Consider the following 25,098-nt stretch of genomic DNA (forward strand, 5'->3'; position numbering starts at 1 on the left):
AGAGAGAAAGAAAGCATGAGAGAGGACAGGTCAGAAGGAGAACCGGACTCCCCACTGAGTGGGGAGCCCAATGTGGCACTCAATCCCAAGACTCCAGGATCATGACCTGAGCCTAACGCAGTTGCTTAACCAACTGAGCCACCCAGGCTCCCCTGTAGCTTAGTTTCCTACACACACAATCATGTTATCAGTGAATAAAGCCAATTTTGCTTCTTCCTTTGCATTTTTTAAAACTTTAATTTGTCTTGCAATATTTAAAACCAGGAAAGAAAGTATGGAATGTTCAATTAAGTGTTAGAGACAATTTCTATACTAAGAGTTAAGCCCCTCTCTCACATGATATATGCACATAAACACAACTGCACAGTGAAGACAAATATAATAAAATTTCTAAAATATTATTAGTAAACACAGAATATTTTCTTATAACCATGGGTTGAGAAAAAACCATTCCAAGAGAGGTAAAATCCCTGAAGTCAAAAAAATAGTTTGACAACTTTGGCTTCATAAAACTTTAAAAGCTGAAAGATACTATGACAAGCAGTACTATAAACTTTAAACATACGGCACTGTCTTTGGGACTGGGTGCTGGGAGAGACTTTGGGGAGTTCTAGGGTCACTAAAGAGACTGGCTTCCAGAGTAATTGTTATTATCACATAGGCTGGAAGAGTGAGGAGGAAATTGGTATTACAAGCTGGATAAAGAATGACCTGCATTACAATTAGTGAGACAATTAGCAAGACTATTGCTGTATCACTTGGAAGGTGCAATGTATTAATGAATTTTTGAACTTGCTCAAGGAGGTATCTAGGAAGCAAACCTCAAGTGCCTATTAGATTTCTTTAACTGCACAGAATTAGGGGTATCCCATAAATCTCAGTAACAGTGTTCATCTAGGTTTAACTATAAATACTACATGTATAATTGTTCATTACTGTTTCTATTATTTCTTTTGCTCTTCTTCCCCTATCTTGAGATCTCTGTTCTAATTTAATACTCACTTGATTTCAGAGAGTGTGTTTTTGAATACATTTCCTCAGATAAAAGTATACGGATGACAGAACTCTGAGTCTTTACGTATCTGAAAATGTCTTTCTTTCATCCAAAAAAAGTGAGTAAGATCTTTCTGGGTTAGGTTTTTTAGATATTGCCTTGAATAATCAGTAATTACTGTCCTTTTCTCTTCTACATCCCTGTATTGCACAGGAGCCATTCGATGCTTCTCTCTTCCTTGGCAAATATAACTTTATTCTTTTCTGTCTTAGATTAGGAGCTTGTAAAATTTTTTCTGTATCCTGGAAATTTTGCCAGGTAATATCTAAAAACTCTTAAAATAACATCCTGTCTGGTACTCAGAGTCCTTTCCATTCAAAGCCATACTTTTTCTTCAGTTCAGGAATGTTTTCTTTGATTATTTCTTCATTATTAATTTGTCATTTTCTCACTCCCACTCCCCAATTCTGCAGTGACTACCATACACATACTAAATCCCCTGGATATGTCCCCCATGTGGCTTTCCTAAAACATTTACATTTCAAGTAGTGACTATTTTTAAATTCATTTATTGTATGCTTAATTGAAAATATTTTCTTAAAAATTGGTTATAACTTTTGTCCTTTATTTTCATTTCTGCAAAACTTCTCATTACATTTGTATTAAAGCTTACCCCTGTGTAAACCATTAATTCTAACTGTACAGTAGCCACCTGTTCTGGTTTCTTGGCTTAATATCCTTCCATCAAACGAACATTACTTTGAATGGCCTGTGGAATTTTCTCTATTTGAATCTCATCTTCCTTCCCTCAGGCAAAGAGGGAGTAAATATATAATTTGTAAGGATGTTTAAGAATTAAATGATAGACCTATACAAAGTTCCTTTTCTACAGTCTTTTTTTTTTTTTTTTGGCAAAATGGGGCCTCACAGGAACTCTTGTGACAAATGTAGATTCTCTCACTGTAACTGAGACCCCCTGAATCAGAATCTATATTTTAACAACATCCTTAAGTGATTCTAATGTACACTACAGTTTACAAAGAGCTGATCTAGCAAATAACACATGAGAAATAATAATTTCTTAAAGAAACTGCCTGTGTCCTTTTTTCATATATTAATGTTTTATATGGTTTTTGTCCCCAGATTTATCAATACCCTGTTGTTGTTTTAACCTGGCAAACTTTGGAATTTTGGTTCCTTCATGATCTTTAGAGACTTTCCTTTATATTGAAACTATTACTACTACTACTAATAAATGAAATGTAAGGAATGCCAGCTTGTTCTCATCATGGCCTTCTCATAGCTCTTATCTTTTCTCCAAGTAACCTCCAATTTGGGGGAAATGTTCCCAGTCTCAAAAGCCAGGAAATGGGGACAAAAGTTCTACTGAAATCTGCAGGAAAAAAAAATCATGTCTATTTGCATTTCTAAGGCATTTCACCAGCTTTTTTTTAGAACAGTGTTCTTGAGCTCTAAAAATAGAGTTTAATATATTAACATGTAACATTGTGAAAACCAAATGAAGTATTATATGAAAAAGTTTCTAGTAAAATTTCCAGCATATAATCAGTGCTCAAGAAATGTTAGTTGTTTCACTTCCATTCGTCCTTACTCTGCTGTAATTACTTTTTAAATGCCTATATTCTACATTAGGCTGTGAACATCAGGAGGGATGCAGCTTACTTCTTTATATAGGTATGTCAAGAACACAGGACACATCCTTTAAATGAATGCTCAATAAGTGGTCAAGATGTTTACCTATAATTATAGTAATAGATAATAAGTAATTTCTACCTTTAGCAATTTTTAGTAGTTTACTTAAACCAAGACTAATGATTGATTCAAAGACCTATGTATGGAATTACTAAAGAATTATTGTGCATCTATCATGAATGAGGAATTACGATAGACACTAGAAACCTAAATGATAAGCAAAAAACAGACACTCCCCACTTCTAGTTTAAAGAGGCAAGAAAGATATCTCCAAACAGAATGTAAAACTGAATTGTGATTAATACTGTAAGAGATAAGCAGTGCAGTAAGAATGTGGTAGGGGAGATAAATGTGAGACTAAGAACAGCTCAGCAAAATCCCGTCTGATGGACACATTTTTCCTGGGTCTGCCATCTCAGGATAGACTACTTTTATCTGACTTTTACTGTTTCTCTAAGTTGGAAAAACCCCCTGAGGCATTCCTTCCAGAAAGCCAAGGTCAAAACAAAACTCTTCCCGGAGGAAGAAGTTTGGGTGTATAGAGATGGATAAGGCTACCACTATCTTCATTATCCCTCCACCAATGGTTAACATATTGATACTGATAATCTCGTTAGAATAGTTTAGTTACCGTCTCTTTGGGAAGATCAGTGAGTCCTTACAACCATAGAGTTCAATATTTGTGAAATAATGGAGGCTCAAATCCCCAGGGAGATCACACACACACACACACACACACACACACACACACTCTCTCTCTCTCTCTCTCTCTCTCTCTCTCTCTCACACACACACTCACACTCTCACACACACACACACACCCCGACCCTCACCCCTACACCTTATCCAGCTAGGGAGCTTGGATGATCCCGTCAGGCTATTAAAATCTCAACAGGGAGAACACTGGTTTCATCAAACTGTGGAGTGATCATGTCAAAGGAAAAGACTTTATCCTAGTTTTATGTCTAGTGGGCTGTTTCTTAAATCCTCTCAAGCTGGGGACGCTGTCTCGCCCCACTCCCATCTATACTCTCCCTGTCTGACTACACTACTTTTAAACTTGTGAGTAAGTTTCAGGCCAACAAACGAAGGGGAGAAGTGGGTGGTATTTACTGGTTCGGGAATTTTGTTAACAGGAAACTCCTTCTGAGGAACACCTGGCTGGGGTGAAGACAGCCCTCTGCGCTGTACCCCTGCTGACGCCTCACCTGTTCCTGTAGTAGTACTGATGTGCCACGAACGTCGACCGAGCCTGCAGCCGAGCTAACGTGGCCATAGCCTCCAGGCGTCTGCCTGAGCCCGGGAGTTGCTACCGGTCTCCACGGCAACTGGGTTAAACCATAATGCCAGTCCCGGGGGGTTCAACTTCTCGTTTACCCCACTTTTATTTTCCACTCCGTTTCAGTTTGCAGAACACTAGCAAGAAAATTAAGACATTTTGCGTAGGAAAAAACTCCTGGGGTCCCCTCTCTCTTTCCTGTGAGTGAAAGGAGGCGATTCGAGGCGCGGAGGGCGGTGTAGGGAGGAGAGGTCATGGTTGCTCCGGGCTTCCGGTTTCCGCCTCCCGTCTGCTTCCGGAAGCTCAGCTCAAAATGCTGAACTGCTTCTGGAAGTCTCTGGTGCTGTGCTAGTTGGAGTCTGTTCTTGGGCCTGAGCCTCGAGGCCAGGCTCCTGGGTGTCGTTAATGTTCGGGGCCGCCGGGCGCCAACCGATCGGAGCTCCAGCCGCCGGGAACAGCTGGTGAGGCTGGCGGCCCTGGGGATGGGAGATCAGGAAAGGGTGTGATGGCCGGAGGCCGCTGGACCTGGGATGGAAGGGGGAGGGAGTTGGGATGGGTGAGCTGAAGACACTTAGGCCTTGCTGTGGCTCCTGCCTGGGATGGAAGCGATTTGAGGAAGGCGTGGAGCTGTGTGCGCCAAAGATTTGTGAAGGGACACAGTGAACGTTTGCTGATTGCCTAACACTCCACGATGTTTTGGGAGTAGAGGTCTCGTACTTGGAGAGCAGTTCATTTCTTCGTTGATTGTTGCCAAGTCAAGGGACAGAAGAATTTCTCTTGATACAGGCCTTTCCCCCTCACTTCCCTTTTTTAATTTGCCAAATTATACCAGGTGTCCTGGAAGATCAAATCCCGGTATTCTAGAGTTCTGGAACTTTAGTACTGGAAGAGACCTCTTCACACACTCCCGTTTCTTTCCTCCTTTCTTCTTCTTCTTCTTCTTTTTTTTCTTTCTTTCTTTTTTTCCTTTCTTTCTTTTTTTCCCAGTGGGAGTGACCTGTTTCTGCTCCTTGAACGTTCCATTTAGTTCAAATGGGATTTGTGTGTTTCTTAAGAACATATAAATGCCAGGATTTTGTTAGGGGCTTGACGATGCCTGCGGTACCACATCACAAGTGCCAATTTGGAGTAATTGCTTTGACTTTTCAAAGTGCATTCACAAATTAATGTGCCTTTTCTTTAGGACAGTCCTGTGATAGGAGATTGTGACGAGCACAGAACATTTAAATGAGTTACCCCAAATTGCCATGCATATTCTGGAGCTAGAAGCTGGGTTTTGGATTTCTGTTTGAGAACTCTGTGATGCCAGCCCTGTTCTTCCAAGTATAGATAGAACAAGCAGTGAAACAAACACGCAAATTTCCTACTGACAATGTCAAACACGAAGAATTGAAAAACAGGTGAATTGTGGCTGAAAAATGTATGTCCATTCTTAGATTCTGTAGTGAATGAGACCATGAAAGATTATAGTAGTCTGTTTCAAAGATTTTCTTTGCATCACTTAATTGCTGAAAGTTAAGACTCTCTTGCCTAAAATGTTTTGAATGAGATGAGATCATTCTGTAGTTCCTCTCATAGTGGGGGTAGATTTGGTTATACTTTTAAATTCTCACATTTTTCCAGTGAGAAAGCAGGGAGTAGTTTTTTTTAAATGAGCTATATTTTTTTAATGGTGTCATATGACATTAGCATAAAATAAAACAAAACCCTTCTCACGTGTTTAGTATTTTTGGTTTTGACAGTTGTATATACTGTGTAATCACCACACCACACAAAATAAGATACAGGACATTTCCATTACCTCTGAATTCCCTCTCCAGTAATCTAGGAGGTACCTTTCTTAATGTTCACCATTCAATCAATACCTTGTTGAGGGAGCGAGACAAAATGTGCTGTATAGATTGGTCTGCTCTTGCTGTGGTGATACTGATTTGTAGGATAGATGATTATTTAATTAAAAAGTATGACTTCCTCTCCCTTTCATCTTCTACCCAAATTATAGTTAGGTACCACCTCAGGATACAGAGGATACATCCTTCAATTGTTTTAAAGTGCTTATCTTATTTTCAATTACCGGGATAGAATTCATTCTTTCTTATGGCATCAGAGTCTAACATAGCGCCCAGCACTTAATCAGTATTTCTGAATGAAATTCTTAAAAATCATGCCTGATTTGCTAGAAAAAACATTGCAGAAAACTGGAACCTTGATTTTTCTAGTTTATCTGTATAACCATCCCATTAATTGGGAATATCTCAATGGAATTTTCTTATTTTCCTTCATTGATTAGACATTTACCATACTATGAGTGTATGTTTTATCCCAGTTATGAAATCCCAGTGCCACTAGAGAGGCAACTACTGAGTCATTACTTGATGCCAGGTTTTATGGACGTATATCTCACGTAAATGTTTTGAGATGGGTGCTATCAGGTTTTTTTGCATTTTAGAAATGATGGAACAGAAGCAAATATAGTTTGAATAACTAGACCAAATACCATATTTGCAGCATGATTCCGGTATATCTAAAAACAGTTCTTAACCATCCTGGCATGCATCCAATTTGTCTGAATTCGATACACTGTTACAGGAATATATGAACTGTTAAGATGCCCAGATTTGTTAACTAACCTAAAATTCGTTACATTTACCTCCCATGTGGACTTCAACTTTTTTTCCAATGTTGAGGTTAGATTTTCAGTTTTTAGGCACCAAATGGGTAAATAGTAGATGATTTAGCTCTCTCTTAAATTTGTTGAAAAATAGAACTGATATTTTATTTTGTAATGTATTCCTAAGAAGTCAAGTTTTATACAATAAAATAATAAAAATCCTAAGATTTTGTGTATGTCAGGGAATGAATATATTTTTGTGCAAGTTACTCTTGTGAGTGGTTTATCTTAATATTTTTATAAAATATTGGTGAGTGTGTCTGTCTCCTTTTCCTGCCTCATTTTTGACATACAATTTTGAAATTAGGGCCCAAAAATCACAAGTATTTTGGTACTTAAAGTGTAAACCTTCCTTTTAAAATTTGATTCATTTAATGGACAAATCCTTTATAATTTAGATACATTTTTATTATTTTTTATTAGTTTAAAGTCAATTTCTGGTTTGTTTTTAAGATTTTAAAGGTTGAAGTAAACAAATTTTCAAGTAAGTCCTTGATAATGAAGATACGGAATCATTATATTGAACTATTAATTTAAATTTACATGTTTTGCTTTAAAAAAAAAAAAAAAGCCCTAAAAAATAAACTATATTGATTCTGGATCTTTTTTTCTTTTTTCTGAGTTTCATTCCTGTTTCATATTTGGATCTTTGGGTCTGAAAAAGTGCAAAGGGGAAAATGTGCACTTTTTTTTTTAATAAATGCCTTTTTTTCCTTTTTTTTTTTTAAGATTTTATTTATTTGACAGAAAGAATCACACAGAGAAAGAGAATACAAGCAGGGGTAGTGGGGGAGGGAGATGCAGACTTCCCGCTTAGCAGGGAGCCTGATGCAGGACTCTCTCCCATAATCCTGGGATCTTGACCCAAGCAGAAAGCAGATGGCAAAAGACTAAGCCACCTAGGCGCCCCAATAAATGCCTTTTCTTTTGTTTTGTTTTGGTTTTTGGGTGTTTCTGTGTTTTATCTTGAGGTCAGTTCCAAACTGTCAGGTATGTTTGAGTCAGGTTTCTGTTTCAGCAATTAGGAATCAAAGCAATGGCCAGTGTGATTTTTGGCCAAGTAACTCATTAATATTAGTATAGCTTCACAGCATTTTTACCTGTGGCAGGCTGGAAAGGTATTGACCTAGCTAAAAAATTAAGAATGTCTGATGTGTTAGTGTGGCAGAAAATTTGAAATCTGAATTGTCTAAATTTTTAGTGAAGTCACACTTTTCCTGTTATTCGTTCATTCATTTAGTCCTTCATTGGTCTGTTCATCCAAAAGATTTTTTTTTAACATCTGTTATTTGCCAAGCATTATGCTAGATACTTGTAATTAATATTAAGTTGTTTTATTCTTATTCTAAGAATTCGGAATGTATTATATATTCAATAAATACTGAATAGTGCCATGTATGAGCAGTGAATGAGACTCATCTTGTACATAATAGAAGCTTGCCTAGATGTGTTCTAATACATGCATGTTGACAAGAATTGGAATGGATTTTTTTTAAAGATTTTATGAGGCAGGCAGAGAGAGAGGAGGAAGCAGACTCCCAGCCAGCAGAGAGCTGGATGTGGGGCTCCATCCCAGCACCCTGGAATCATGACCTGAGCCGAAGGCAGAGGCTTTAACCCACTGAGCTTCCCAGGCACCCTGGAATGAATTATATTTTAGATGCTAAATTATTTTTGTTTTATAGAATTCGACTTTATTTAATTTAGGCAGCTTCATATTCAGTAGTTTACATTTCATAAGTGATTAGAATATAAGAAGTTTTGAATGACTCTTGAAGTCGTTAAGTGAAGTTAAAAACAAGAATATTTCTCAAATTTAAATAATAAGTGAACTTGCTTTATTAAATCACTATTTGGAAAGTGGAATTAACACTTTTTTTCTAAAGCCATGTATGATTTTTTTTTTTGCTCCCAGAATTGCTAGTTAAGGAGGCAAGAAAGCTTTCTGGGTGTTTCTGGTGGTAACAAAAGTGACAAAATAGCAGCTGCCCTTAGTACATCCAGTTGAGTGCAAGTCAGTGGAGCTTTTGCTCTTGTTATGGGAAATGAGTTTTTCTCTTTCATAGAGAACCTGGGACTCTTAACTTGGAAGGATGATTTTCTGTCTTTTATTTTTTCTTATATCTGTTTATTATCAAGATAGGACTAACTCAGATACACAGGATTACTTTTTTTGTTTTTTAGTTGTTTTTTTTAAGATCCTTGGAAATCTTTAAGAGTGCATGATGAATTTCTTGAAATTGCATGCAAGACTTTTGCAAATGTCTGTTATTCCCCTTCTCCCCATGATTCAGAGTGGTGCACGAACATGGACAGGGTAAGATCTGTGCTTTTGTTATGACATCCTCAGGATTCATAGTGTGGTTCTACTTAAAAGCAAAACACTTTGGTATTTCAGTGACTACTTCATTTGTGTAGAGGGATTGTTGATAGATGAAATAACTGCTCTCACACATTAAGTATCCACTGTCATCGCTCAGAATCCCTTTGAGGTAGAAATGATACCATTGTTATGATGAATAAACAATCAGAAGATAAGTAATTTGTTCGGGGTCCTCGCCTAATGAATATAGTCAAATTTAGCTTCCACCTTCATAAATTTGACTTTAAAGCTCGTGTTCTCTATAGGTTCCTCCCAACTTTCCCCCCCCACATAGAGAATTCTGTTCCATATGCATTGCTTAGTGTTAATGTAAAGTTATAACTTATTATTTATATGTTTTATAATAAGGTACGTTCCCCTACCTCCCTGCTACCTCGTTACAAAGAGAAAAGTTTACTTCTGATTAAACTTCTGGTTTAAATAGGTAGGTCAAGGAATTTCAAAACTAGCTTAAATGTTAACATTTAATGTTAGGCTTACTCTGTTTTTCCTAAATGACCTTCTCAAAGATATGTAAAGGAGATAATTCTGTTAATCATTTAATAGGTCACTAAGCTGAGATAAAAACTTATTTTGACAAAAACATTTACCACTAAAGAAGGAATTTAAAAATTCCCATAAGCAGCAGAAATTTTCATCAAACTTAAAATAATTCTCACAAATCATATTTGCTGAATTAGTCATGAAATTTAGCCTTGATACGGCATCTTTAAGGATCACTGTTTGCATGTTTAATCACCCATTGTCGTGATCTATACTATTATGTGTTAATTTTAATTTGTACTTTTATGACCAAACTTTCCTTTCTTAAGTAAAAGCTAATGTGAATATCGAGACGTGGATTTCCGAGACTATTTTCTTTTTTTTTTTTTTTTTTTCCGAGACTATTTTCTTAAGTTTATGACCAGTCATCGTGTACATTCATCAGCATAACTCTTGACTTGGTAGTGCTCAGACATTGTTTACTTGTACACATTGAGTTTTTAATCATACAGAAACTAAGCAGAAATGACTATTTCTTAAATTTTTAAAAGCCAGTTAAGCTGTTGTATTTAGCAGCACTTAACTTTGTTTTAGGATTCCACTGCTGCAGTTACTGAACTTTGTAGAACTAGTCTGTGTTTTACAGAGATGAAGATGAAAATTTTACCATGTGCTAGGTTATAAGGAATATTTGATTTCTTTTTCCTTATCTACATATTTGATAGTTGTAGTTAATTACCCTATTTGTTACATCTGAAAGATTTTTGTTTGTCTTTTAATGAACTTGGGTTTCTTCAGTAGACACACATATCTATCGTTTATTTATTTTTATCAGTGTCCAGGCAAGGAAATTGTTCCGAATTCTTCTGTAGATGCTATATTTTATCCTCTTAGGAATAGTAGTTACTGCTAAGAGAATCTTCAAAAAGTAATTGTTGTCTAGAGAGCAGTTAGCTGTTAGTTATTGGGGGGGATCAGTTTTGGGAGCTTTCTTGGGTTCATCTGCTGCGCCCCGCCTTTACATTGTTGACTGATATTTGAGAGTCCCTGGTTTGTCCGTCAACTGCCAGTCCTTTGGGAACAAATGAATATTAAGTTTGGACTAAGACAGCTTCCTAGTTCTTTTTTCTTGAACCAGAAACATTACATAATGTAATACCGCCTACACAAAACCAAAATGCTTATCTACTCAAGTCATTTCCTTTCACAAAAACCAACTTTACATAGGTAGTGGGACTGTAATCTAATTCTATTCTTTTGGAGTATTTTAAGAAAACTATTAGTTAATGGTTATCTTAGATATTATACCCAACCACAAACTATTCTCAAAAGGTATCATTTCCATCGAATTCCAAATAAAGAGAAATTGTTTCATAAATGTGACTATTATTCAAATTAACCAAGTGGTAATTCACTGAATTTTATTGTAATGTAAACTTTACAACTACAAATGCTTAACATAGGTTTTTACAAAGAAAGCTATGTATTTCCAGGTTTCCTCTTCAATAGGAAAGATCTTATTTAAGAAAATATCTTGAAGATAAAGTGTTTCCATTCAATGATCTTCAGTGTAACTGCCAAGGAAGTAAATGAGCTGTTGATCATGCGATGGTCTTTTACAGTGACTTTATTTCTGTGAGGCCAGTTGATGCCAGTTTTCCCTCAGAGATACAAGTGAAGCCACTTGACTGACTGACTATAATATTACTGGCTCATTGACAGGGGTTTGGCTTGCAGAAATCTGGTTAGTTGAAACCGAAGGGGAAAAAGGTGATTGGAATTCTGAATAGCACTTAGTTAAATGTATTTTTTTTTTCTGCGTTTTTATGGGGTTTTTAAGAAGTCTCTCTCTCTCTCTCTCTTTTTTTTTTTTTTTTTAAAGGTTGGGGGTTGGGGAGAAAATCTCAAGCAGGCTCCCCACCCAGCATGGAGCCAGACACGGGGCTCGATCTCACAACTCTGAGATCAAGACCTGAGCCAAAACCAAGAATCAGAGGCTTAACCAACCAACCCACCCAGGAGCCCCAAGAAGTCTTTTTAAAGTAATTGTTTTACTTGATTGATAGTCATATCTGATTCCTATTTGAGTAGCCTCATGGAATAAATTAGGTTCTTCTGGTTGAAATTTTTTTGAGGTATTTTATTTTCTCAAAAAAATATAAAATTAAGTAAGGTGACAAATATAATGATGAATTTAATAAATTTAATAAATAAGTCTTGCTTACATTCTTAGTAATACTGTCAGTTATATTAAGCTATGTTTATTACAGCAGTACTTTTTAAATGAAATTAATTGAAGATAAATTTCAATGGATTGACTCTAATTGCTGACATTTATCTAACGTTAGGACCGCCTCATTTTCTTTTCTAAAGTAAAGTACTATATTATAACTTCCAAAGTAACCTGCAATTTTAGTTGGAGATTCTATTCATGCTTTAAGTTAATTTCACATTAATATTTAGATCTAGTCATTCACCTCTGATAAGAAAACTGAATCTTAGATAAGTTACTGGAGAACCAGGTAATACTGAGTCTTTTTTTAGATAAAGGATCTTTATTATAATACATGTTAAACTGGTTTCCAGTGAATTTTATTAAAGGTGCAATATTATATTCAGAGATAATAGGTCTTTCAGACTGCATTTCTTCCAAAGAAATAGTATTTTTTTTTTAAAGGAAACCTTTCTCTAGTTTCCTGTTTTTTTGTTTTTTTTAATATTTTTTATTTATTTATTTGACAGAGAGAGGTCACAGTAGGCAGAGAGGCAGGCAGAGAGAGAGAGGGAGAAACAGGCTCCCCACTGAGCAGAGAGCCCGATGCGGGGCTCGATCCCAGGACCCTGAGATCATGACCTGAGCCGAAGGCAGAGGCTTAAACCGCTGAGCCACCCAGGCACCCCACCAAAGAAATAGTATTAAAGGAGGGGCGCCTGGGTGGCTCAGTGGGTTAAAGCCTCTGACTTCAGCTAATCATGTCATGGGATCCCAGGGATCAGGTCCATGGGATCCCATGGGTCCATGGGATCAGGTCATGATCCCAGGACCTGGGATCGAACCCCGCATGGGGCTCTCTGCTCAGCGGGAAGCCTGCTTCCCATCCCCTCGCTCTGCCTGCCTCTTTGCCTACTTGTGATCTCTGTCTGTCAAATAAATAAAATCTTTAAAAAAAAATTAAAAAAAATAAATAGTATTAAAGGAAGTGAACAATATATTTATTGTAATAGAAGGAAAACAAAAAGGTGATTATTACTGTAGAGATAATGGAGAAAAGACCCATTTGGATTATGAGTGTAGTCAGATTTGTAGCCCTTCTTTTGGTTTAATGCTAATTCCTATGTGACACATATTTCTTACACGCAAATGCATAGTTCTGAAACCTGAGTAATACATAGGACCCTTTTAAGTGGTTCTCCAGAGTTTATTTAAAATACATATTTGAATCACCACGTTTTTTAAAAATGTGTGTCCATACAGGTTTTTATTCATTCAGAATGCTGAAGGAGATCTGGAAAATACAAACCGACATTAAATGAAAGACTGTGTTCATTTAGTTAATTGGTCACAGTGTACATTTTACTGATGGCTACAGCACTGGTTCTTCAGATTCAACGTACCTTCACCACTTTTACTGCCCTGTGCCTTATGTCCGTTCAGGTCTCCCATTCCCTTTTTCTGTTCAGAAGAATATAAAGCCTAACTGTGAGCCATTTGCCTTACATAGTTGTGTATTAAATTTGTCTGAACAATTAAAATAGGACCACCTGCTGCTCCATGACTCCAAAACAGAAATGCAGACTGGACACTGGAATTGTGTAGCACTAGAATACTGTTCTTGGCTGTAGTTAAGTTGGGCATTCAGGCTCTAGAAGCAGGCTGCTGGAGTCTGAAATCTGTTTCTGCCATTTCCCAGGTGTGTCACTTTGGGTAAATTGCCCTTAATGTTTCTGTCTCTGTGTATCTGTATCTCATACACAACCTTATAGGGTTATTATGCAAGAAAGAGATGAGCTAATGCATATAAAACACTTAAAATGGGCCTAGCGTGTAGTAAGTACTTGTGTTAGAAGCTGTATGTGTGTGTATATCATCTTATGTAGTAAATCCAGTTGAATCACAATGTGTGTGTGTTCTCAGGTTGTTAAAATGAAAAGACAAAGTTAAAAGTTATTATAGGGAACTTGCAGATGCCTAAAATTATAGACTGTAGAGACTATATAAACCAGGAGTCAGCAAATTGTGGCCAGCCATCACTTGGTTTTGTAAATAAAATTTTATTAGAACGTAGCCATACTCATTCATATATGCCTTGCCTAGGGCTGCTTTCACCTTACAGTGGCTAAAGTTGGATGGTTATGATAGAGACCTAATGGACTGCAGAGCCTAAGATGTTTACTGTTTGGCCTTTTACAGAAAACTGTGCCTACCCCTGCTCTACACTTAGAAATTATAGGGGCACCTGGGTGGCTCAGGGGTTAAAGCCTCTGCCTTCGGCTCAGGTCATGATCCCAGGGTCCTGGGATGGAGCCCTGCATAGGGCTGTCTGCTCGGCAGGGAGCCTGCTTCCTCCTCTCACTGCCTGCCTCTCTGTCTACTTGTGATCTCTGTCTGTCAAATAAATAAATAAAATCTTTAAAAAAAAAAATTATATAGACATCTCTAGTTGAGAATATTTTGCTCCATACTCCTGGAACTCAGAAATGATTGTTCATGATCTTTGTAAGAAAGATACAAAATGAGAATTTTGGGCGCTCCATCACCAACTGATGTAGAATCTTTGGGAGCTGGGTTTAGAAAGGGTCAGTATAATTTGTAGAAGTTCCTAAAGAATGCTTTTAATATCTATCCTAGCTGACAAGTAGATAAATTTTTCACTGGTAACAAACAGTTCAATGGGTTTTGTTTAAAAAAAAAAAAAAAAGGCCGAGAGACTGTCTCAGAATGAATTATAAGAAAAATGATGGGCCATTTTAGACCAGTGAAGCTCCAGTTTGAATAAGAACATAGTTTCTGCTTGACTGAGTTACGAGATTAGTGTGGCCTAATTATAGGCCTAGTATCTTGTTAAAGTCTTTTTTTTCTTTCTCTCTCTTTTTTTTTTTTTTTTTTGCACATATTACAAATCTTAAAAGTACTTGTCAGTCTTTCCATCTCCCTCATGTTTCATGGTAGTGACTGGGTAGAGCATGCAGTGAGTCGTGAATTATACAACTTCCTTTTTCATTTAAAAATTGTAGGGAGAAGGGGCTGTTTGGAGGAAGGATTGAGAAAGTACAATATCTATTGGAGGAAAACTAAGGAAAGGGCAGGAGTAGACTAATGAACAATGATTTAAGCAGAAATAACTTTTCCATAATTAACACAGTGAAAATACAAAATTACTGGGATATTTCATTGCTGATACTATGCTTACTGTATCTTGAAATAATTCCTATGTTTAATGAAAGAGCTTACACAAGAAAAAGGAGCTTAAAAATAAGTCGGAATATTTAAAACTAATATCTTGAATAGAAAAATTAAGTAGCTTTTAAACATTTCTTTATAATAACTATTAATTTTACACTTAGAGTGAATTGTCTGCTATAATAAACTAGCTTAATACAGTTAACACTATTTTTGTTAATTTTTTTCCTTTTTTAAAAATGTAGGCATTTCAGTCGAACCATGGAAGAACTGGTTCATGATCTTGTCTCCGCTTTGGAGGAGAGCTCAGAGCAAGCTCGAGGTGGATTTGCTGAAACAGGCGATCATTCTCGAAGTATGTCTTGTCCTCTGAAACGCCAGGCAAGGAAAAGGAGAGGGAGAAAACGAAGGTCGTATAATGTTCATCACCCATGGGAGCCTGGCCACTGCTTAAGTGAAGGCACTGATTCTAGTCTAGAGGAACCAAGCAAGGACTACAGAGAAAATCACAGTAATAATAAAAAAGATCATAGTGACTCTGATGACCAAATGTTAGTGGCTAAGCGCAGGCCATCATCAAACTTAAACAATAACGTACGAGGAAAAAGACCTCTGTGGCATGAATCGGATTTTGCTGTGGACAGCCTTGGGAACAGAACTCTGCGCAGAAGGAGGAAGGTAAAACGCATGGCAGTTGACCTCCCACAGGACATCACTAACAAACGGACAATGACCCAGCCCCTTGAAGGTTGTAGAGATCAGGACATGGACAATGACAGAGCTTACCAATATCAAGAGTTTACCAAGAACAAAGTCAAAAAAAGGAAATTGAAAATAATTAGACAAGGGCCAAAAATCCAAGATGAAGGAGTAGTTTTAGAAAGTGAGGAAGTAAGCCAGACCAGTAAGGACAAAATGGACTATGAAGAGCAAAAAGTCTCAGATGAACTCATGAGTGAAAGGTGACTTTTATATTCTCTAAGTATAAAAATACGTGTCTCCATTGTTTGTGCTTGAATGTTTTATATTTTAATTCATTCTGTTTTAAAATAATTACAAAGTATAATAATATAAAATAAAATAATAGTGATATTACTGTTTAACCATAGTTATATTTCCTTATAATTTACAATGTTTAGTACAAAACAAAATTGCTTACTTGATTTACACAAAGTCTTCTGATTGTGTTGTAAAGACTTAATTTTCAGCTATAGAGGAAAGGAAATGGTTTTTCAATGGGAATGAATGTGCTTGGATTTATGATTTATGGATTGGATTTATGATTATTTATTTGTTTAATTATAGAGCTTTAGCCTTCGGTGCGTTTTAGTGTCACAGTTCATCAGTTTATTTTGATTTTTGAGAATCAAAAGTTGATACCACTTAACTGTGTATTACTTGATATTTTAAGAGGTGTGTAGATTGCTGGGAATTCTGATGATTTATCTATTATAAAACAATTTATAGCCTAGAAACACTTGATCTTGTCATTAGACAAATGAGAAAAGCAATGATTCTTTGGCAGCTAGTCTAATTTGTTTATTCTAGAAAGCAGGTATACACCACAGTGATAATTGTTAAGTACTATTTTGACAGCGTCAAAAGGTAAGTGATCATTTTTCTTTTACATAGAACTAATGCTACTGCAGGAAATGAGCAAGTATTGAAAACTCTTCATCCTTTTAGGTGTCTTCTTCAAACCAAACACAGAACTATGATCCAGGAAGAAAAAAAAAAAGAACGGATCCTTTATTAGGGATGGTTTACTACTTATATAAGTTTTCTGAAGAAGTAAAAATTACTCAAAATTTTTAAAAAAAATGTTTCAGGAAGGCTTTGAAAAGTTTATGACATCTGCTTTCTTCCCCCAAAGTTGGCATTTTTATACCAGAATGAAAATTATTTGTATGGTAGTGTTGGGCCATTGTGACTGAGGACCACATAGCTTGACTTGAAAGTGATTATTTTGCTCAGTGGCGGGGAGGGAAGGTGTGTGGCAGTGAAGATAAGTGTCCATTTCTAGATTATTTACAGATTACTTATTTTTTGGATTGATCCTCCAAGCCCTTGTTTTATTGATTTCTGCCTTTTATTGACAGACATCTACCCTGGAAGAAAAATGAGATAAAACTCCCTTCATTTTTCTTCGTTGTCAAAAATATTGGAGTATCCACTAACTATGATCAGGCTACCAGCAGTCAAGTTTTCAAAGAGGATGTTTTCACTCCAGAATAATTTCTAAAAATATTTTTTATTTTATTGGTATTTTTTTAGGTTTATTTATTTATTTTAGAGAGAGCACACTGGGGCCGGGGAGGGGGGTTAAGGGATGGCAGAAGGAGAGGGAGAGAGATCTTAAGCTCTGTGCAGAGCGTGGAGCCTGACTCAGGACTCAATCTTACTACCCCCAAGGTCATGACCTGAACCCAAACCAAGAGTTGGACACTTAACTGACTACACCACCCAGGTGCACCTTCTTTTATTTTTAAACTTAGTTGTGTAACTATTTTTAGTGTCACCTAGAGTTAGATGCATATTCCTTTTGTGGGAAAATTACTAAATAAGACAGACCCTGTGGCCTACAGCCCCATAGTTTGGAATAATAGATAAGCAAACAATGAAAAGGAAGTGTGCTGAGCAGAAAGTACTGGTAAGGGAGGGCTTCCTGAAGATGCTGAGGTTTAAGCAAGCAATGAGTGTTGTTCAGATAGTGCATGAGGGAGGGAAATGATGTTCCTGGGTACAGGGAGCAGCTGGTGCGCAGTCATGAATTGTGAAGCAAAGTGACGTATCTGGGAAGTACTTAGAATTGATGACTACTAGAACAAAGTGGCGGTTGAGGCCGCAGCAGTAGGCATGTCTTGAAGGTCTTGTGTGCTGTGGCAGTTTGGGTTTCATCCTGTAAGTAATGGAACCCAGTGAAGAATTTTTAATAATGAAACTCAGATTTATATTTTCTCAAGGAACATAATCTCAGTAGCAATGTTTCATTTAGCTTTGACTGACCTCAAATCCATCCTTAGGTGAGGGGTAAATTAGGCAGGGATAGTAGAGGGGAAGGAAATAGGAGAGCAGTTTTAAGAGTTGGAATAAATGGAAAGTTGACTGTGTTTGGGACAATGAATGAAAAAGAGGATACTCAGATAATGTGTTGGTTTCAAGAATAAAAAATACAGGAAATGAGCAGATTGGGACAGAGGATTGGGATTAGTATACAAATAGTAATTGGACAACAATTTGTGGAATGTATCACGCTAAAAAAAAAAACAAAAAACAAAAAAAGTGGGATGAGGTGGCTTTGGAGATAAGCCATAATGGCTGTCAGATGCCGAAAATGAGAAGCCTTGCTTCCATAGAAGTTCTTGTTCTGATTTATTGAACGTGCTAACAACTGCATGATGTACTTAGAGCAACTAGCTAGATGTCAGGTGAAATAGAAATAAGAAAACATTGTTTAAAACACGTGTGAAAAGATCCCAGATGAAGACAAGGATCATTAAGGACTAAGCCCTACTTAGAGGGGGACGTCTGATTTCCTTCTCTCTTTAAGAAGAGTAAATAAGATAAAGACACAGAGGGAGGCAAAAGGTAAGAGACTATTAAATACAGGGAACAAACTGAGGGTTATTTGAGAGGAGGTTGGGGAGGCGTCATTGGGTGATAAGCATTAAGGAGGGCACTCAGCACTGGGTGTTCTATGCCGCTGATGAATCACTAAATTCTAACCCTAAAACTAAAAATATGCTACATGTTAACTAACTTGAATTTAAATAAAATCTAAGGAAAAAAAATAGGCAGGTAGAGAGAAGATTGGGGCATGAGTTGGAAAAAGAACATACATAAAAGGACCAGAGATGGAGGTGGGAAGAATTTAGGTAGGACTCATCCATACAGAGCCTTGAAATCCATATTTTAGATTTTTAATAGAAAACATTTTATTATTTTATTTAATTTATATGCATATATAAATTAAATCTATATATCCATAGACATGCATGTTTTATAAACTTTTTCTTATAGAATACTTTTGAATTTATAAAAAGTTGCAAACATAGTGCAGAGGGTTTCTATATATCCTGTTGCCATATATCCTGTACCCAGTTTCCATTACTGTTAATATAATACATTACTCTGATACAGTGGTCAGAATTAATAAGCCAGTGTTGATGCATTATTAACAGAATTCAGTACTTTATTAAAATTTCCTTGTTTTTCTTTAATGTCCTTTTTCTGTTCTAGGATCCCATCCAGGATGTCATAATATTTTTAGTCAGCAAGTTACATTTGTAAACAATGAGCCTGGTTGTATGTAGAATATTAAAAGAGGTAAATCTGAACTCAGAAATTAGAAAATCATTGTGCCCCCCCAAAAAGTACATAGTTGCACATTTCACAGTTACTCATCTATAAATCTGAACTCTGAAAACTGAAAAACTAACTCATTTGTGGCCCAACCTAGCTTGACCGGGATTTAATGTGTATATTCATTCATTTATTTGAAAAAATATATTAATAAGTTTGATTCTGGAGTGCTACCCCAGGCCCTTATGCGGCATTTTGGAACATACCTTTCCAAAATTTGAAAAATTGTGTATTTTAAGATCATGCCGCCTCAAGGATTTCAGAAAAAGAATTGTGTCTCAAGGTATGCAGGATAAGGCGGTGTATTAGGGTTGTATTGAACAAGCAGACAAGAAAGCATTATGCCATAGTCACAGAAGAGGAAAAAAAAAAATCAACAGTAGTTTGGACAGCTAAACAGCAAAAGGATGGTTTCCAAAGTGTTTTTTGTCACTCAGACATCACTGTGCATAGGAGAGCATGTGTGTTTGTAAATAAGAAATTACAGATGTAATTGTCTTAAAGTATTCTTTTATTAATATTTGTGCAGTCTAGAACACTTAATACATTCTCCTAATATGAAGAAAGTTAAAGAAAAAGGTACTAACTTGGGAAAATGTACCATTTAATAAATCCTTACACTTTTTTATTTTTAAAAATCAAGTAATTGAAATGATATCTTATATTCAGAAAACATAGGGATTTAGATTTCATCTATCATTTTAATCCTGAACTCTCAATTTAAATATTTTAAAAATGGATTAATTTTTAAACAGATAAGTTTTGTTTAGAAAGTCAGGTTACAGGGATGTACTTGTTAACAAGAAAAGTATTATAAAATTCACCTGGGGAGCTTCGTGATTGGTTAAAATTAAGAATTGCAGGAAGAAGAGAGTATATGAGAATTTTTAAAGAACATTGTCAATTTTCTTTAGAGGCGAAGCCTCTTAGTACATGATCTGGTTTTTGTGGTGGTGTTTTTTTTTTAACTAACTAGATTTACATATAAGCATGGGTTGTATTAGAACTAACAGTGGCGGTTCATGTCAATCGAACATCTGCTATTTGTTTTAATTTGTATGTGAAATACGACTTTGTATCATACTCAAACTTCTATGGAAGTATGGAGAACCTGTTATTTTTTACACACCCCCTCCCTAATACTGGCAGTATTCCGTAGTTTGGTCAGTTTTTGCTCAGAGAGATTTTTAACTTCGATTTAATGGATTGTTACCATTGTAAACTTTTTTCTTCCTTGCCAGGTAATAGCGTTGTTGTGAATTCTTAAATAATGTCTTTTCCTGAATATTTGCAAATGTGGTCATGAAAAGTAATTTCATCCTGGGCCCTTGTATTTCATGTGCTGAAGAAAGGCTTAGCCTGCTTTTGATTGAGACTTTCCCCATCTTATTGAGCAGTGGTGGTCGGGGGCTCGGCCTGAACTGTAGGGCATAAGAAAGGAGCAGTGAGCATTTGATGAAAGCAGATAATAAAATGCATCAATTGTGTCAGCCCCTCATGGCAGTCAAATCTGGCTTACTGTCAGGGTCCCATTAGATGCCGGTGGTTTTATGTGCCAAAAATAATACGCTCTGTAGTTAATGGAACCAGAATATTTGCAGTTTGATTTAAAAAAAAAAATCATTTATTTTCTTTCAGATCTTTGTCAGGCTTAAGTTTCATCTCTGAGCTGCCATGTCTCTTTAAAATTTTACGACTGAGAGATCAATTGTTCTTTTGATCTGTTTTGTTTTTTTCCCCCCCTTTTCCCTTATTCCAGTGACTCCAGCAGTCTGAGCAGCACTGATGCTGGCTTATTTACCAATGATGAGGGAAGACAAGGTACTGAAACGCTTATTCTTTTTTTTTTTTAATTCCTTTGGGAAAAAGTCTTCATTTTAAAATTGTGCTTGTTACTACTTATTTCCTAAGTTGATGACAGCAATCCACTCACCTCACACACACCTACTTAGTGGACTGGGCTTCAGTTGTTTTTTTTTTCTTTCTCCCCAGAGATTTTTTTTTATCTATTTGACAGACAGAGATCACAAGTAGGCAGAGAGGCAGGCAGAGAGAGAGAGGAGGAAGCAGGCTCCCTGCCGAGCAGAGAGCCGGATGCGGGGCTCGATTCCAGGACCCTGGGATCATCACCTGAGCCGAAGGCAGAGGCTTCAACCCACTGAGCCACTCAGGTTCCCCTTTAGTTATTTTCGATACTAGGAAGGGTATCCTGTCTTCCTTACTTAAAGTAATTGATTATCTCCAAAAGCTAGTATGTGGAGCTAATAATATTAAGGGAGGATTATCTTCCTTAAGAAAGCTTTGCATACCTCAGTTCTTTCAATTTTGTCTCTTCGCAAGTTCACAAGACACTGGTTCTCATTCTCCACCTGATTCCAAATGTATTTAATACTGTTTAAGCATTAATAAAGGTGGATTTACAAGTCATTTGTCATTTTTATTCAGCTGTGACATTTATTCATCCTCCCTAGTTTGTAAGTAATTAGACAGTTTTTATGAATTCAATATTGTAAACTGTTAACACAGTCATCTCTTACAACTTAGATCTTTTACATCTTTGAAGTTCCCTGAAGCTTTTCACAGTTTCAGAGGGCATTATTTTGAAACTACCTATTAGGGAAGAAGATAGAAAACACCTTCATAAGAGGACAGGAGGCACTCTACAAATGTTATCTGCCTTTCTTGAGAATCTTTAGAGGAAAGCAGTAAGTTCTAAGGGGGAAAAAACCCCCCAAGATTTATAGTTTTAAATTATAGTCTAATGATAGAAAGAAAGAAAAGAAAATGATGCCACTTAGGCTTTTTTTCCCCATAGTCTGTTTATTCCTCTTCATAGGAATAAAATAAATGACCATTCATTTTGGCTTACTTAGAAACCCGTATATATTCTGTTTTAAAGACCATAGACTTTTTAAAGTTAAGAGACTGCTGAAATATGCTAGAACCTCAGAGCTCAGAGTGAATTTGACTACCTTGATAATATACCTAAATTCTTGTTGAAATACATGAGCCCACTCAAAGTACTACAAATGTTGCATTTCGTAATGAAAGGAAATGAAAAAACTTTTAGACAAGCCTGTCCATATTTAAAAAGCTTCAGATGGTTTAGGATAATATACCAGCATTTATTATGAGCTTATTATGTTTTACATTTCTGAGTGCTTCCCCCCCCCCATTCAGTTTATTTTAGATTTTATATTATTCTTAAGAAAATCCTGGGAGATTTTTTTTGGAAGGTATGGTGAAACCTAGAGGCTCGTACAGTCGAGCTACCTTCCCCGATGTCGCAAAACACTGCAATTCTCACTGGTCTGACTGACTTCAGAACTCAGGTTCTTAATCTTTCGCTGTTTGATCTCCCTATTAAGAACAAAGTTGTGTATCACATCAAAAATAAAATAACCTCATTTTTTCTGTAATAACGTCTCAAATGGAGTTAAGATCTAGGGTAATTAGTTTCAAGTGACTCCCTTTTCTTGTACCTATACCTGTTCTAGGAAATTTTAATGTAATTCTCAGTAAAAGTACTAAATATTTATGTGCTTTGAAAAGTACCTTTTTTTTTAAATTAATTTTTATTAAATCCTCAATTGAAATAAACTGGTGGCTTTGGTTTTCCAAATGCTTTAAACTTTGCACTTCCTTGGAACTTGAAGTATGGCTCTTTCCTGTAAAGCCATTTTCAGTTGAAGTTTTGATTTTTTTCTAGTTTGCTTTTAAAAATGTTTGCAGCAAGAGATTTTGGAAATCAGAAATGTCTTTCTGTAAAAGGGAAAACTTTGTGGCAATTGTGATGACCCTCTTAACTAGAATTAGAATCATGAGACTCTGCAAGTCTTCGTAAGAGTCTTCTTACGTCACCTTCTTATTCCTGTTCTAAAACCAAAGTATTCTTGGTTCACATTGTGTTTTAAAAAACAAAATACTGTCAATTCACCAGTACATTTCGAACTGAATTTGAAATGGATCATTTCTCCATGGTTGCACTCGTGGATATTCCCAAAAGTCCGACTTACTATGGATAGTGCTCTGCTTTCAAAATACCTTGCTTATGGAGCACCTGGGTGGCTCAGTGGGTTAAGCCTCTGCCTTCGGCTCAGGTCATGATCTCAGGGTCCTGGCATGGGAGCCCCGCATCAGGCTCTCTGCTTGCTCGGGAGTCTACTTCCCTCCTCCCTGTGCCTGCCTCTCTGCCTACTTGTGATCCCTCTCTCTCTGTCAAATAAATAAATAAAATTAAAAAAAAAAAAATACCTTGCTTGTCATAGTCCAGTATAGTTTCTTTGTAAACTCTGTGGTATTGTCACTTTTCATTTAAAATCAACTTTTTCACAACTATTTCTTAATGAACTTAATCAGATTAATTTCATTTAGTCACATCTGTTCATGATCGTTTCCCCTTCTACACTCCATACAAATCATGAAATTAAGCTAATTTTATACCATTATCAGCTGCAGAGAACAGGTTCTATAGTTTTATACTTTTAATTCTCTGTAGGAGATTAAGGCTTGTTTTTCTTTAATCTGGAAAAGGTAGTAACTTAAATGGATTTCTCTACAGTTTTTGCCTTAGAATTAACCAGTACTACGGTTTTTCACATTTTTTAATTGGTTCTAAAACATAACAGCTTATGTTTTTGTTGATGGCCGTTCTTGTTGTGCTGTTAAAACATTTTAGAGAAGCTGTGGTGTAGAATAAGTTTTCTGTATTGATTATGTAAATGGTTACCAGATAAAATACAGGATCCCCAGTTAAATTTAATTTTTAGATACATAACAAATAAGTTTTTTAATGTAAGTGTGCCCCATGCAGTATTTAGACATATTAAAAATTTTGTGCAGGTATTATATATTTATATGGAAAAATCCTTTTTCTGAAATTCAGATTTAATTGCTATCTTGTATTTTTTAAATCTGATAACTCTGTGTATTTGGATAATAAAACTGAATCTTTGGGGGATTTCTTGTATTTGCACAGGTGACGATGAGCAGAGTGACTGGTTTTATGAGAAGGAATCAGGTGGAGCGTGTGGCATGACTGGAGTTGTGCCCTGGTGGGAAAAGGAAGATCCTACCGAGCTAGACAAAAATTTACCAGATCCTGTCTTTGAAAGTATCTTAACTGGTTCTTTCCCTCTAATGTCGCATCCGGGAAGAAGAGGTCAGTAGCATTTGCTGACTGCTGAATATGGTGGACTTAGAGTGCATCTAGGAATATCCACTGAACGAGGATAGGCCAAAATGGAAATGAAAGCGTCTTAACACAAGATGCTATAAAGACACATGTCAGACAGTAATCCTCTACTCTATTAATCACACGTTCTAATTATTAGAAAGGTTGACTTGCCTCCTTGCTAGGACCATTGTGAAAATGTTGGAATGTTAAAAAGGTAAATTAGGAGCAAAGAAAAGCCCTGAATAATACCCTTATTCTTAAATAATCCATAGTTGGGTGATAACCTCATTAGAGCCCTTCCAGGCGTTGCTTCAGATCTGTTAAGTATGTTTTGCCTTTTCCCCACTACTGTTCAGGATGTTTCCTTCCTCAGACTTATTTGAATTCTGTATAGACAGGAACAGTGATCATAGAATCTCCTAAATTGAGGACTTTGATTTTCCAGGTTTTCAAGCTAGACTCAGTCGCCTTCATGGAATGCCTTCCAAGAACATTAAAAAATCAGGAGGGACCACAACTTCAATGGTAGGCATGCTTTTTTGTTTAATTGTCATGTTTGGAAATGTATCCATTTCTATGGAATAAAAAGCCACATCCTCATCCTTTATTCCTATTCTAATGTTATACTTAAAAATA

At 36.3% G+C, this 25,098-nt stretch overlaps 2 protein-coding genes across 4 annotated transcripts in view; one reads left to right on the top strand and one right to left on the bottom strand.

Moving 5' to 3' along the window:
* The window catches only part of SPATA17 (spermatogenesis associated 17), a 164,455-nt gene extending 160,301 nt beyond the window's left edge, over positions 1–4,154 (bottom strand). Inside the window, exon 1 of the mRNA XM_045982285.1 lies at positions 3,916–4,154. Within this exon, the coding sequence (XP_045838241.1) occupies positions 3,916–3,983 (68 nt within the window). The 5' untranslated portion in view covers positions 3,984–4,154. The remainder of the gene's footprint in view (positions 1–3,915) is intronic.
* A 140-nt stretch (positions 4,155–4,294) lies between these two features.
* Positions 4,295–25,098, top strand: part of GPATCH2 (G-patch domain containing 2) — a 168,516-nt gene continuing 147,712 nt past the window's right edge. For all 3 annotated transcript variants that reach the window (XM_045982910.1, XM_045982911.1, XM_045982912.1), the window contains exons 1-5: positions 4,295–4,447; positions 15,170–15,886; positions 21,046–21,107; positions 24,265–24,447; positions 24,908–24,987. In XM_045982910.1, the coding sequence (XP_045838866.1) occupies positions 4,392–4,447; positions 15,170–15,886; positions 21,046–21,107; positions 24,265–24,447; positions 24,908–24,987 (1,098 nt within the window). In that variant the 5' untranslated portion in view covers positions 4,295–4,391. The remainder of the gene's footprint in view (positions 4,448–15,169; positions 15,887–21,045; positions 21,108–24,264; positions 24,448–24,907; positions 24,988–25,098) is intronic.

This window comes from Meles meles, chromosome 17, assembly GCF_922984935.1.
Source record: "Meles meles chromosome 17, mMelMel3.1 paternal haplotype, whole genome shotgun sequence".
In the NCBI taxonomy this organism is placed as follows: domain Eukaryota; kingdom Metazoa; phylum Chordata; class Mammalia; order Carnivora; family Mustelidae; genus Meles; species Meles meles.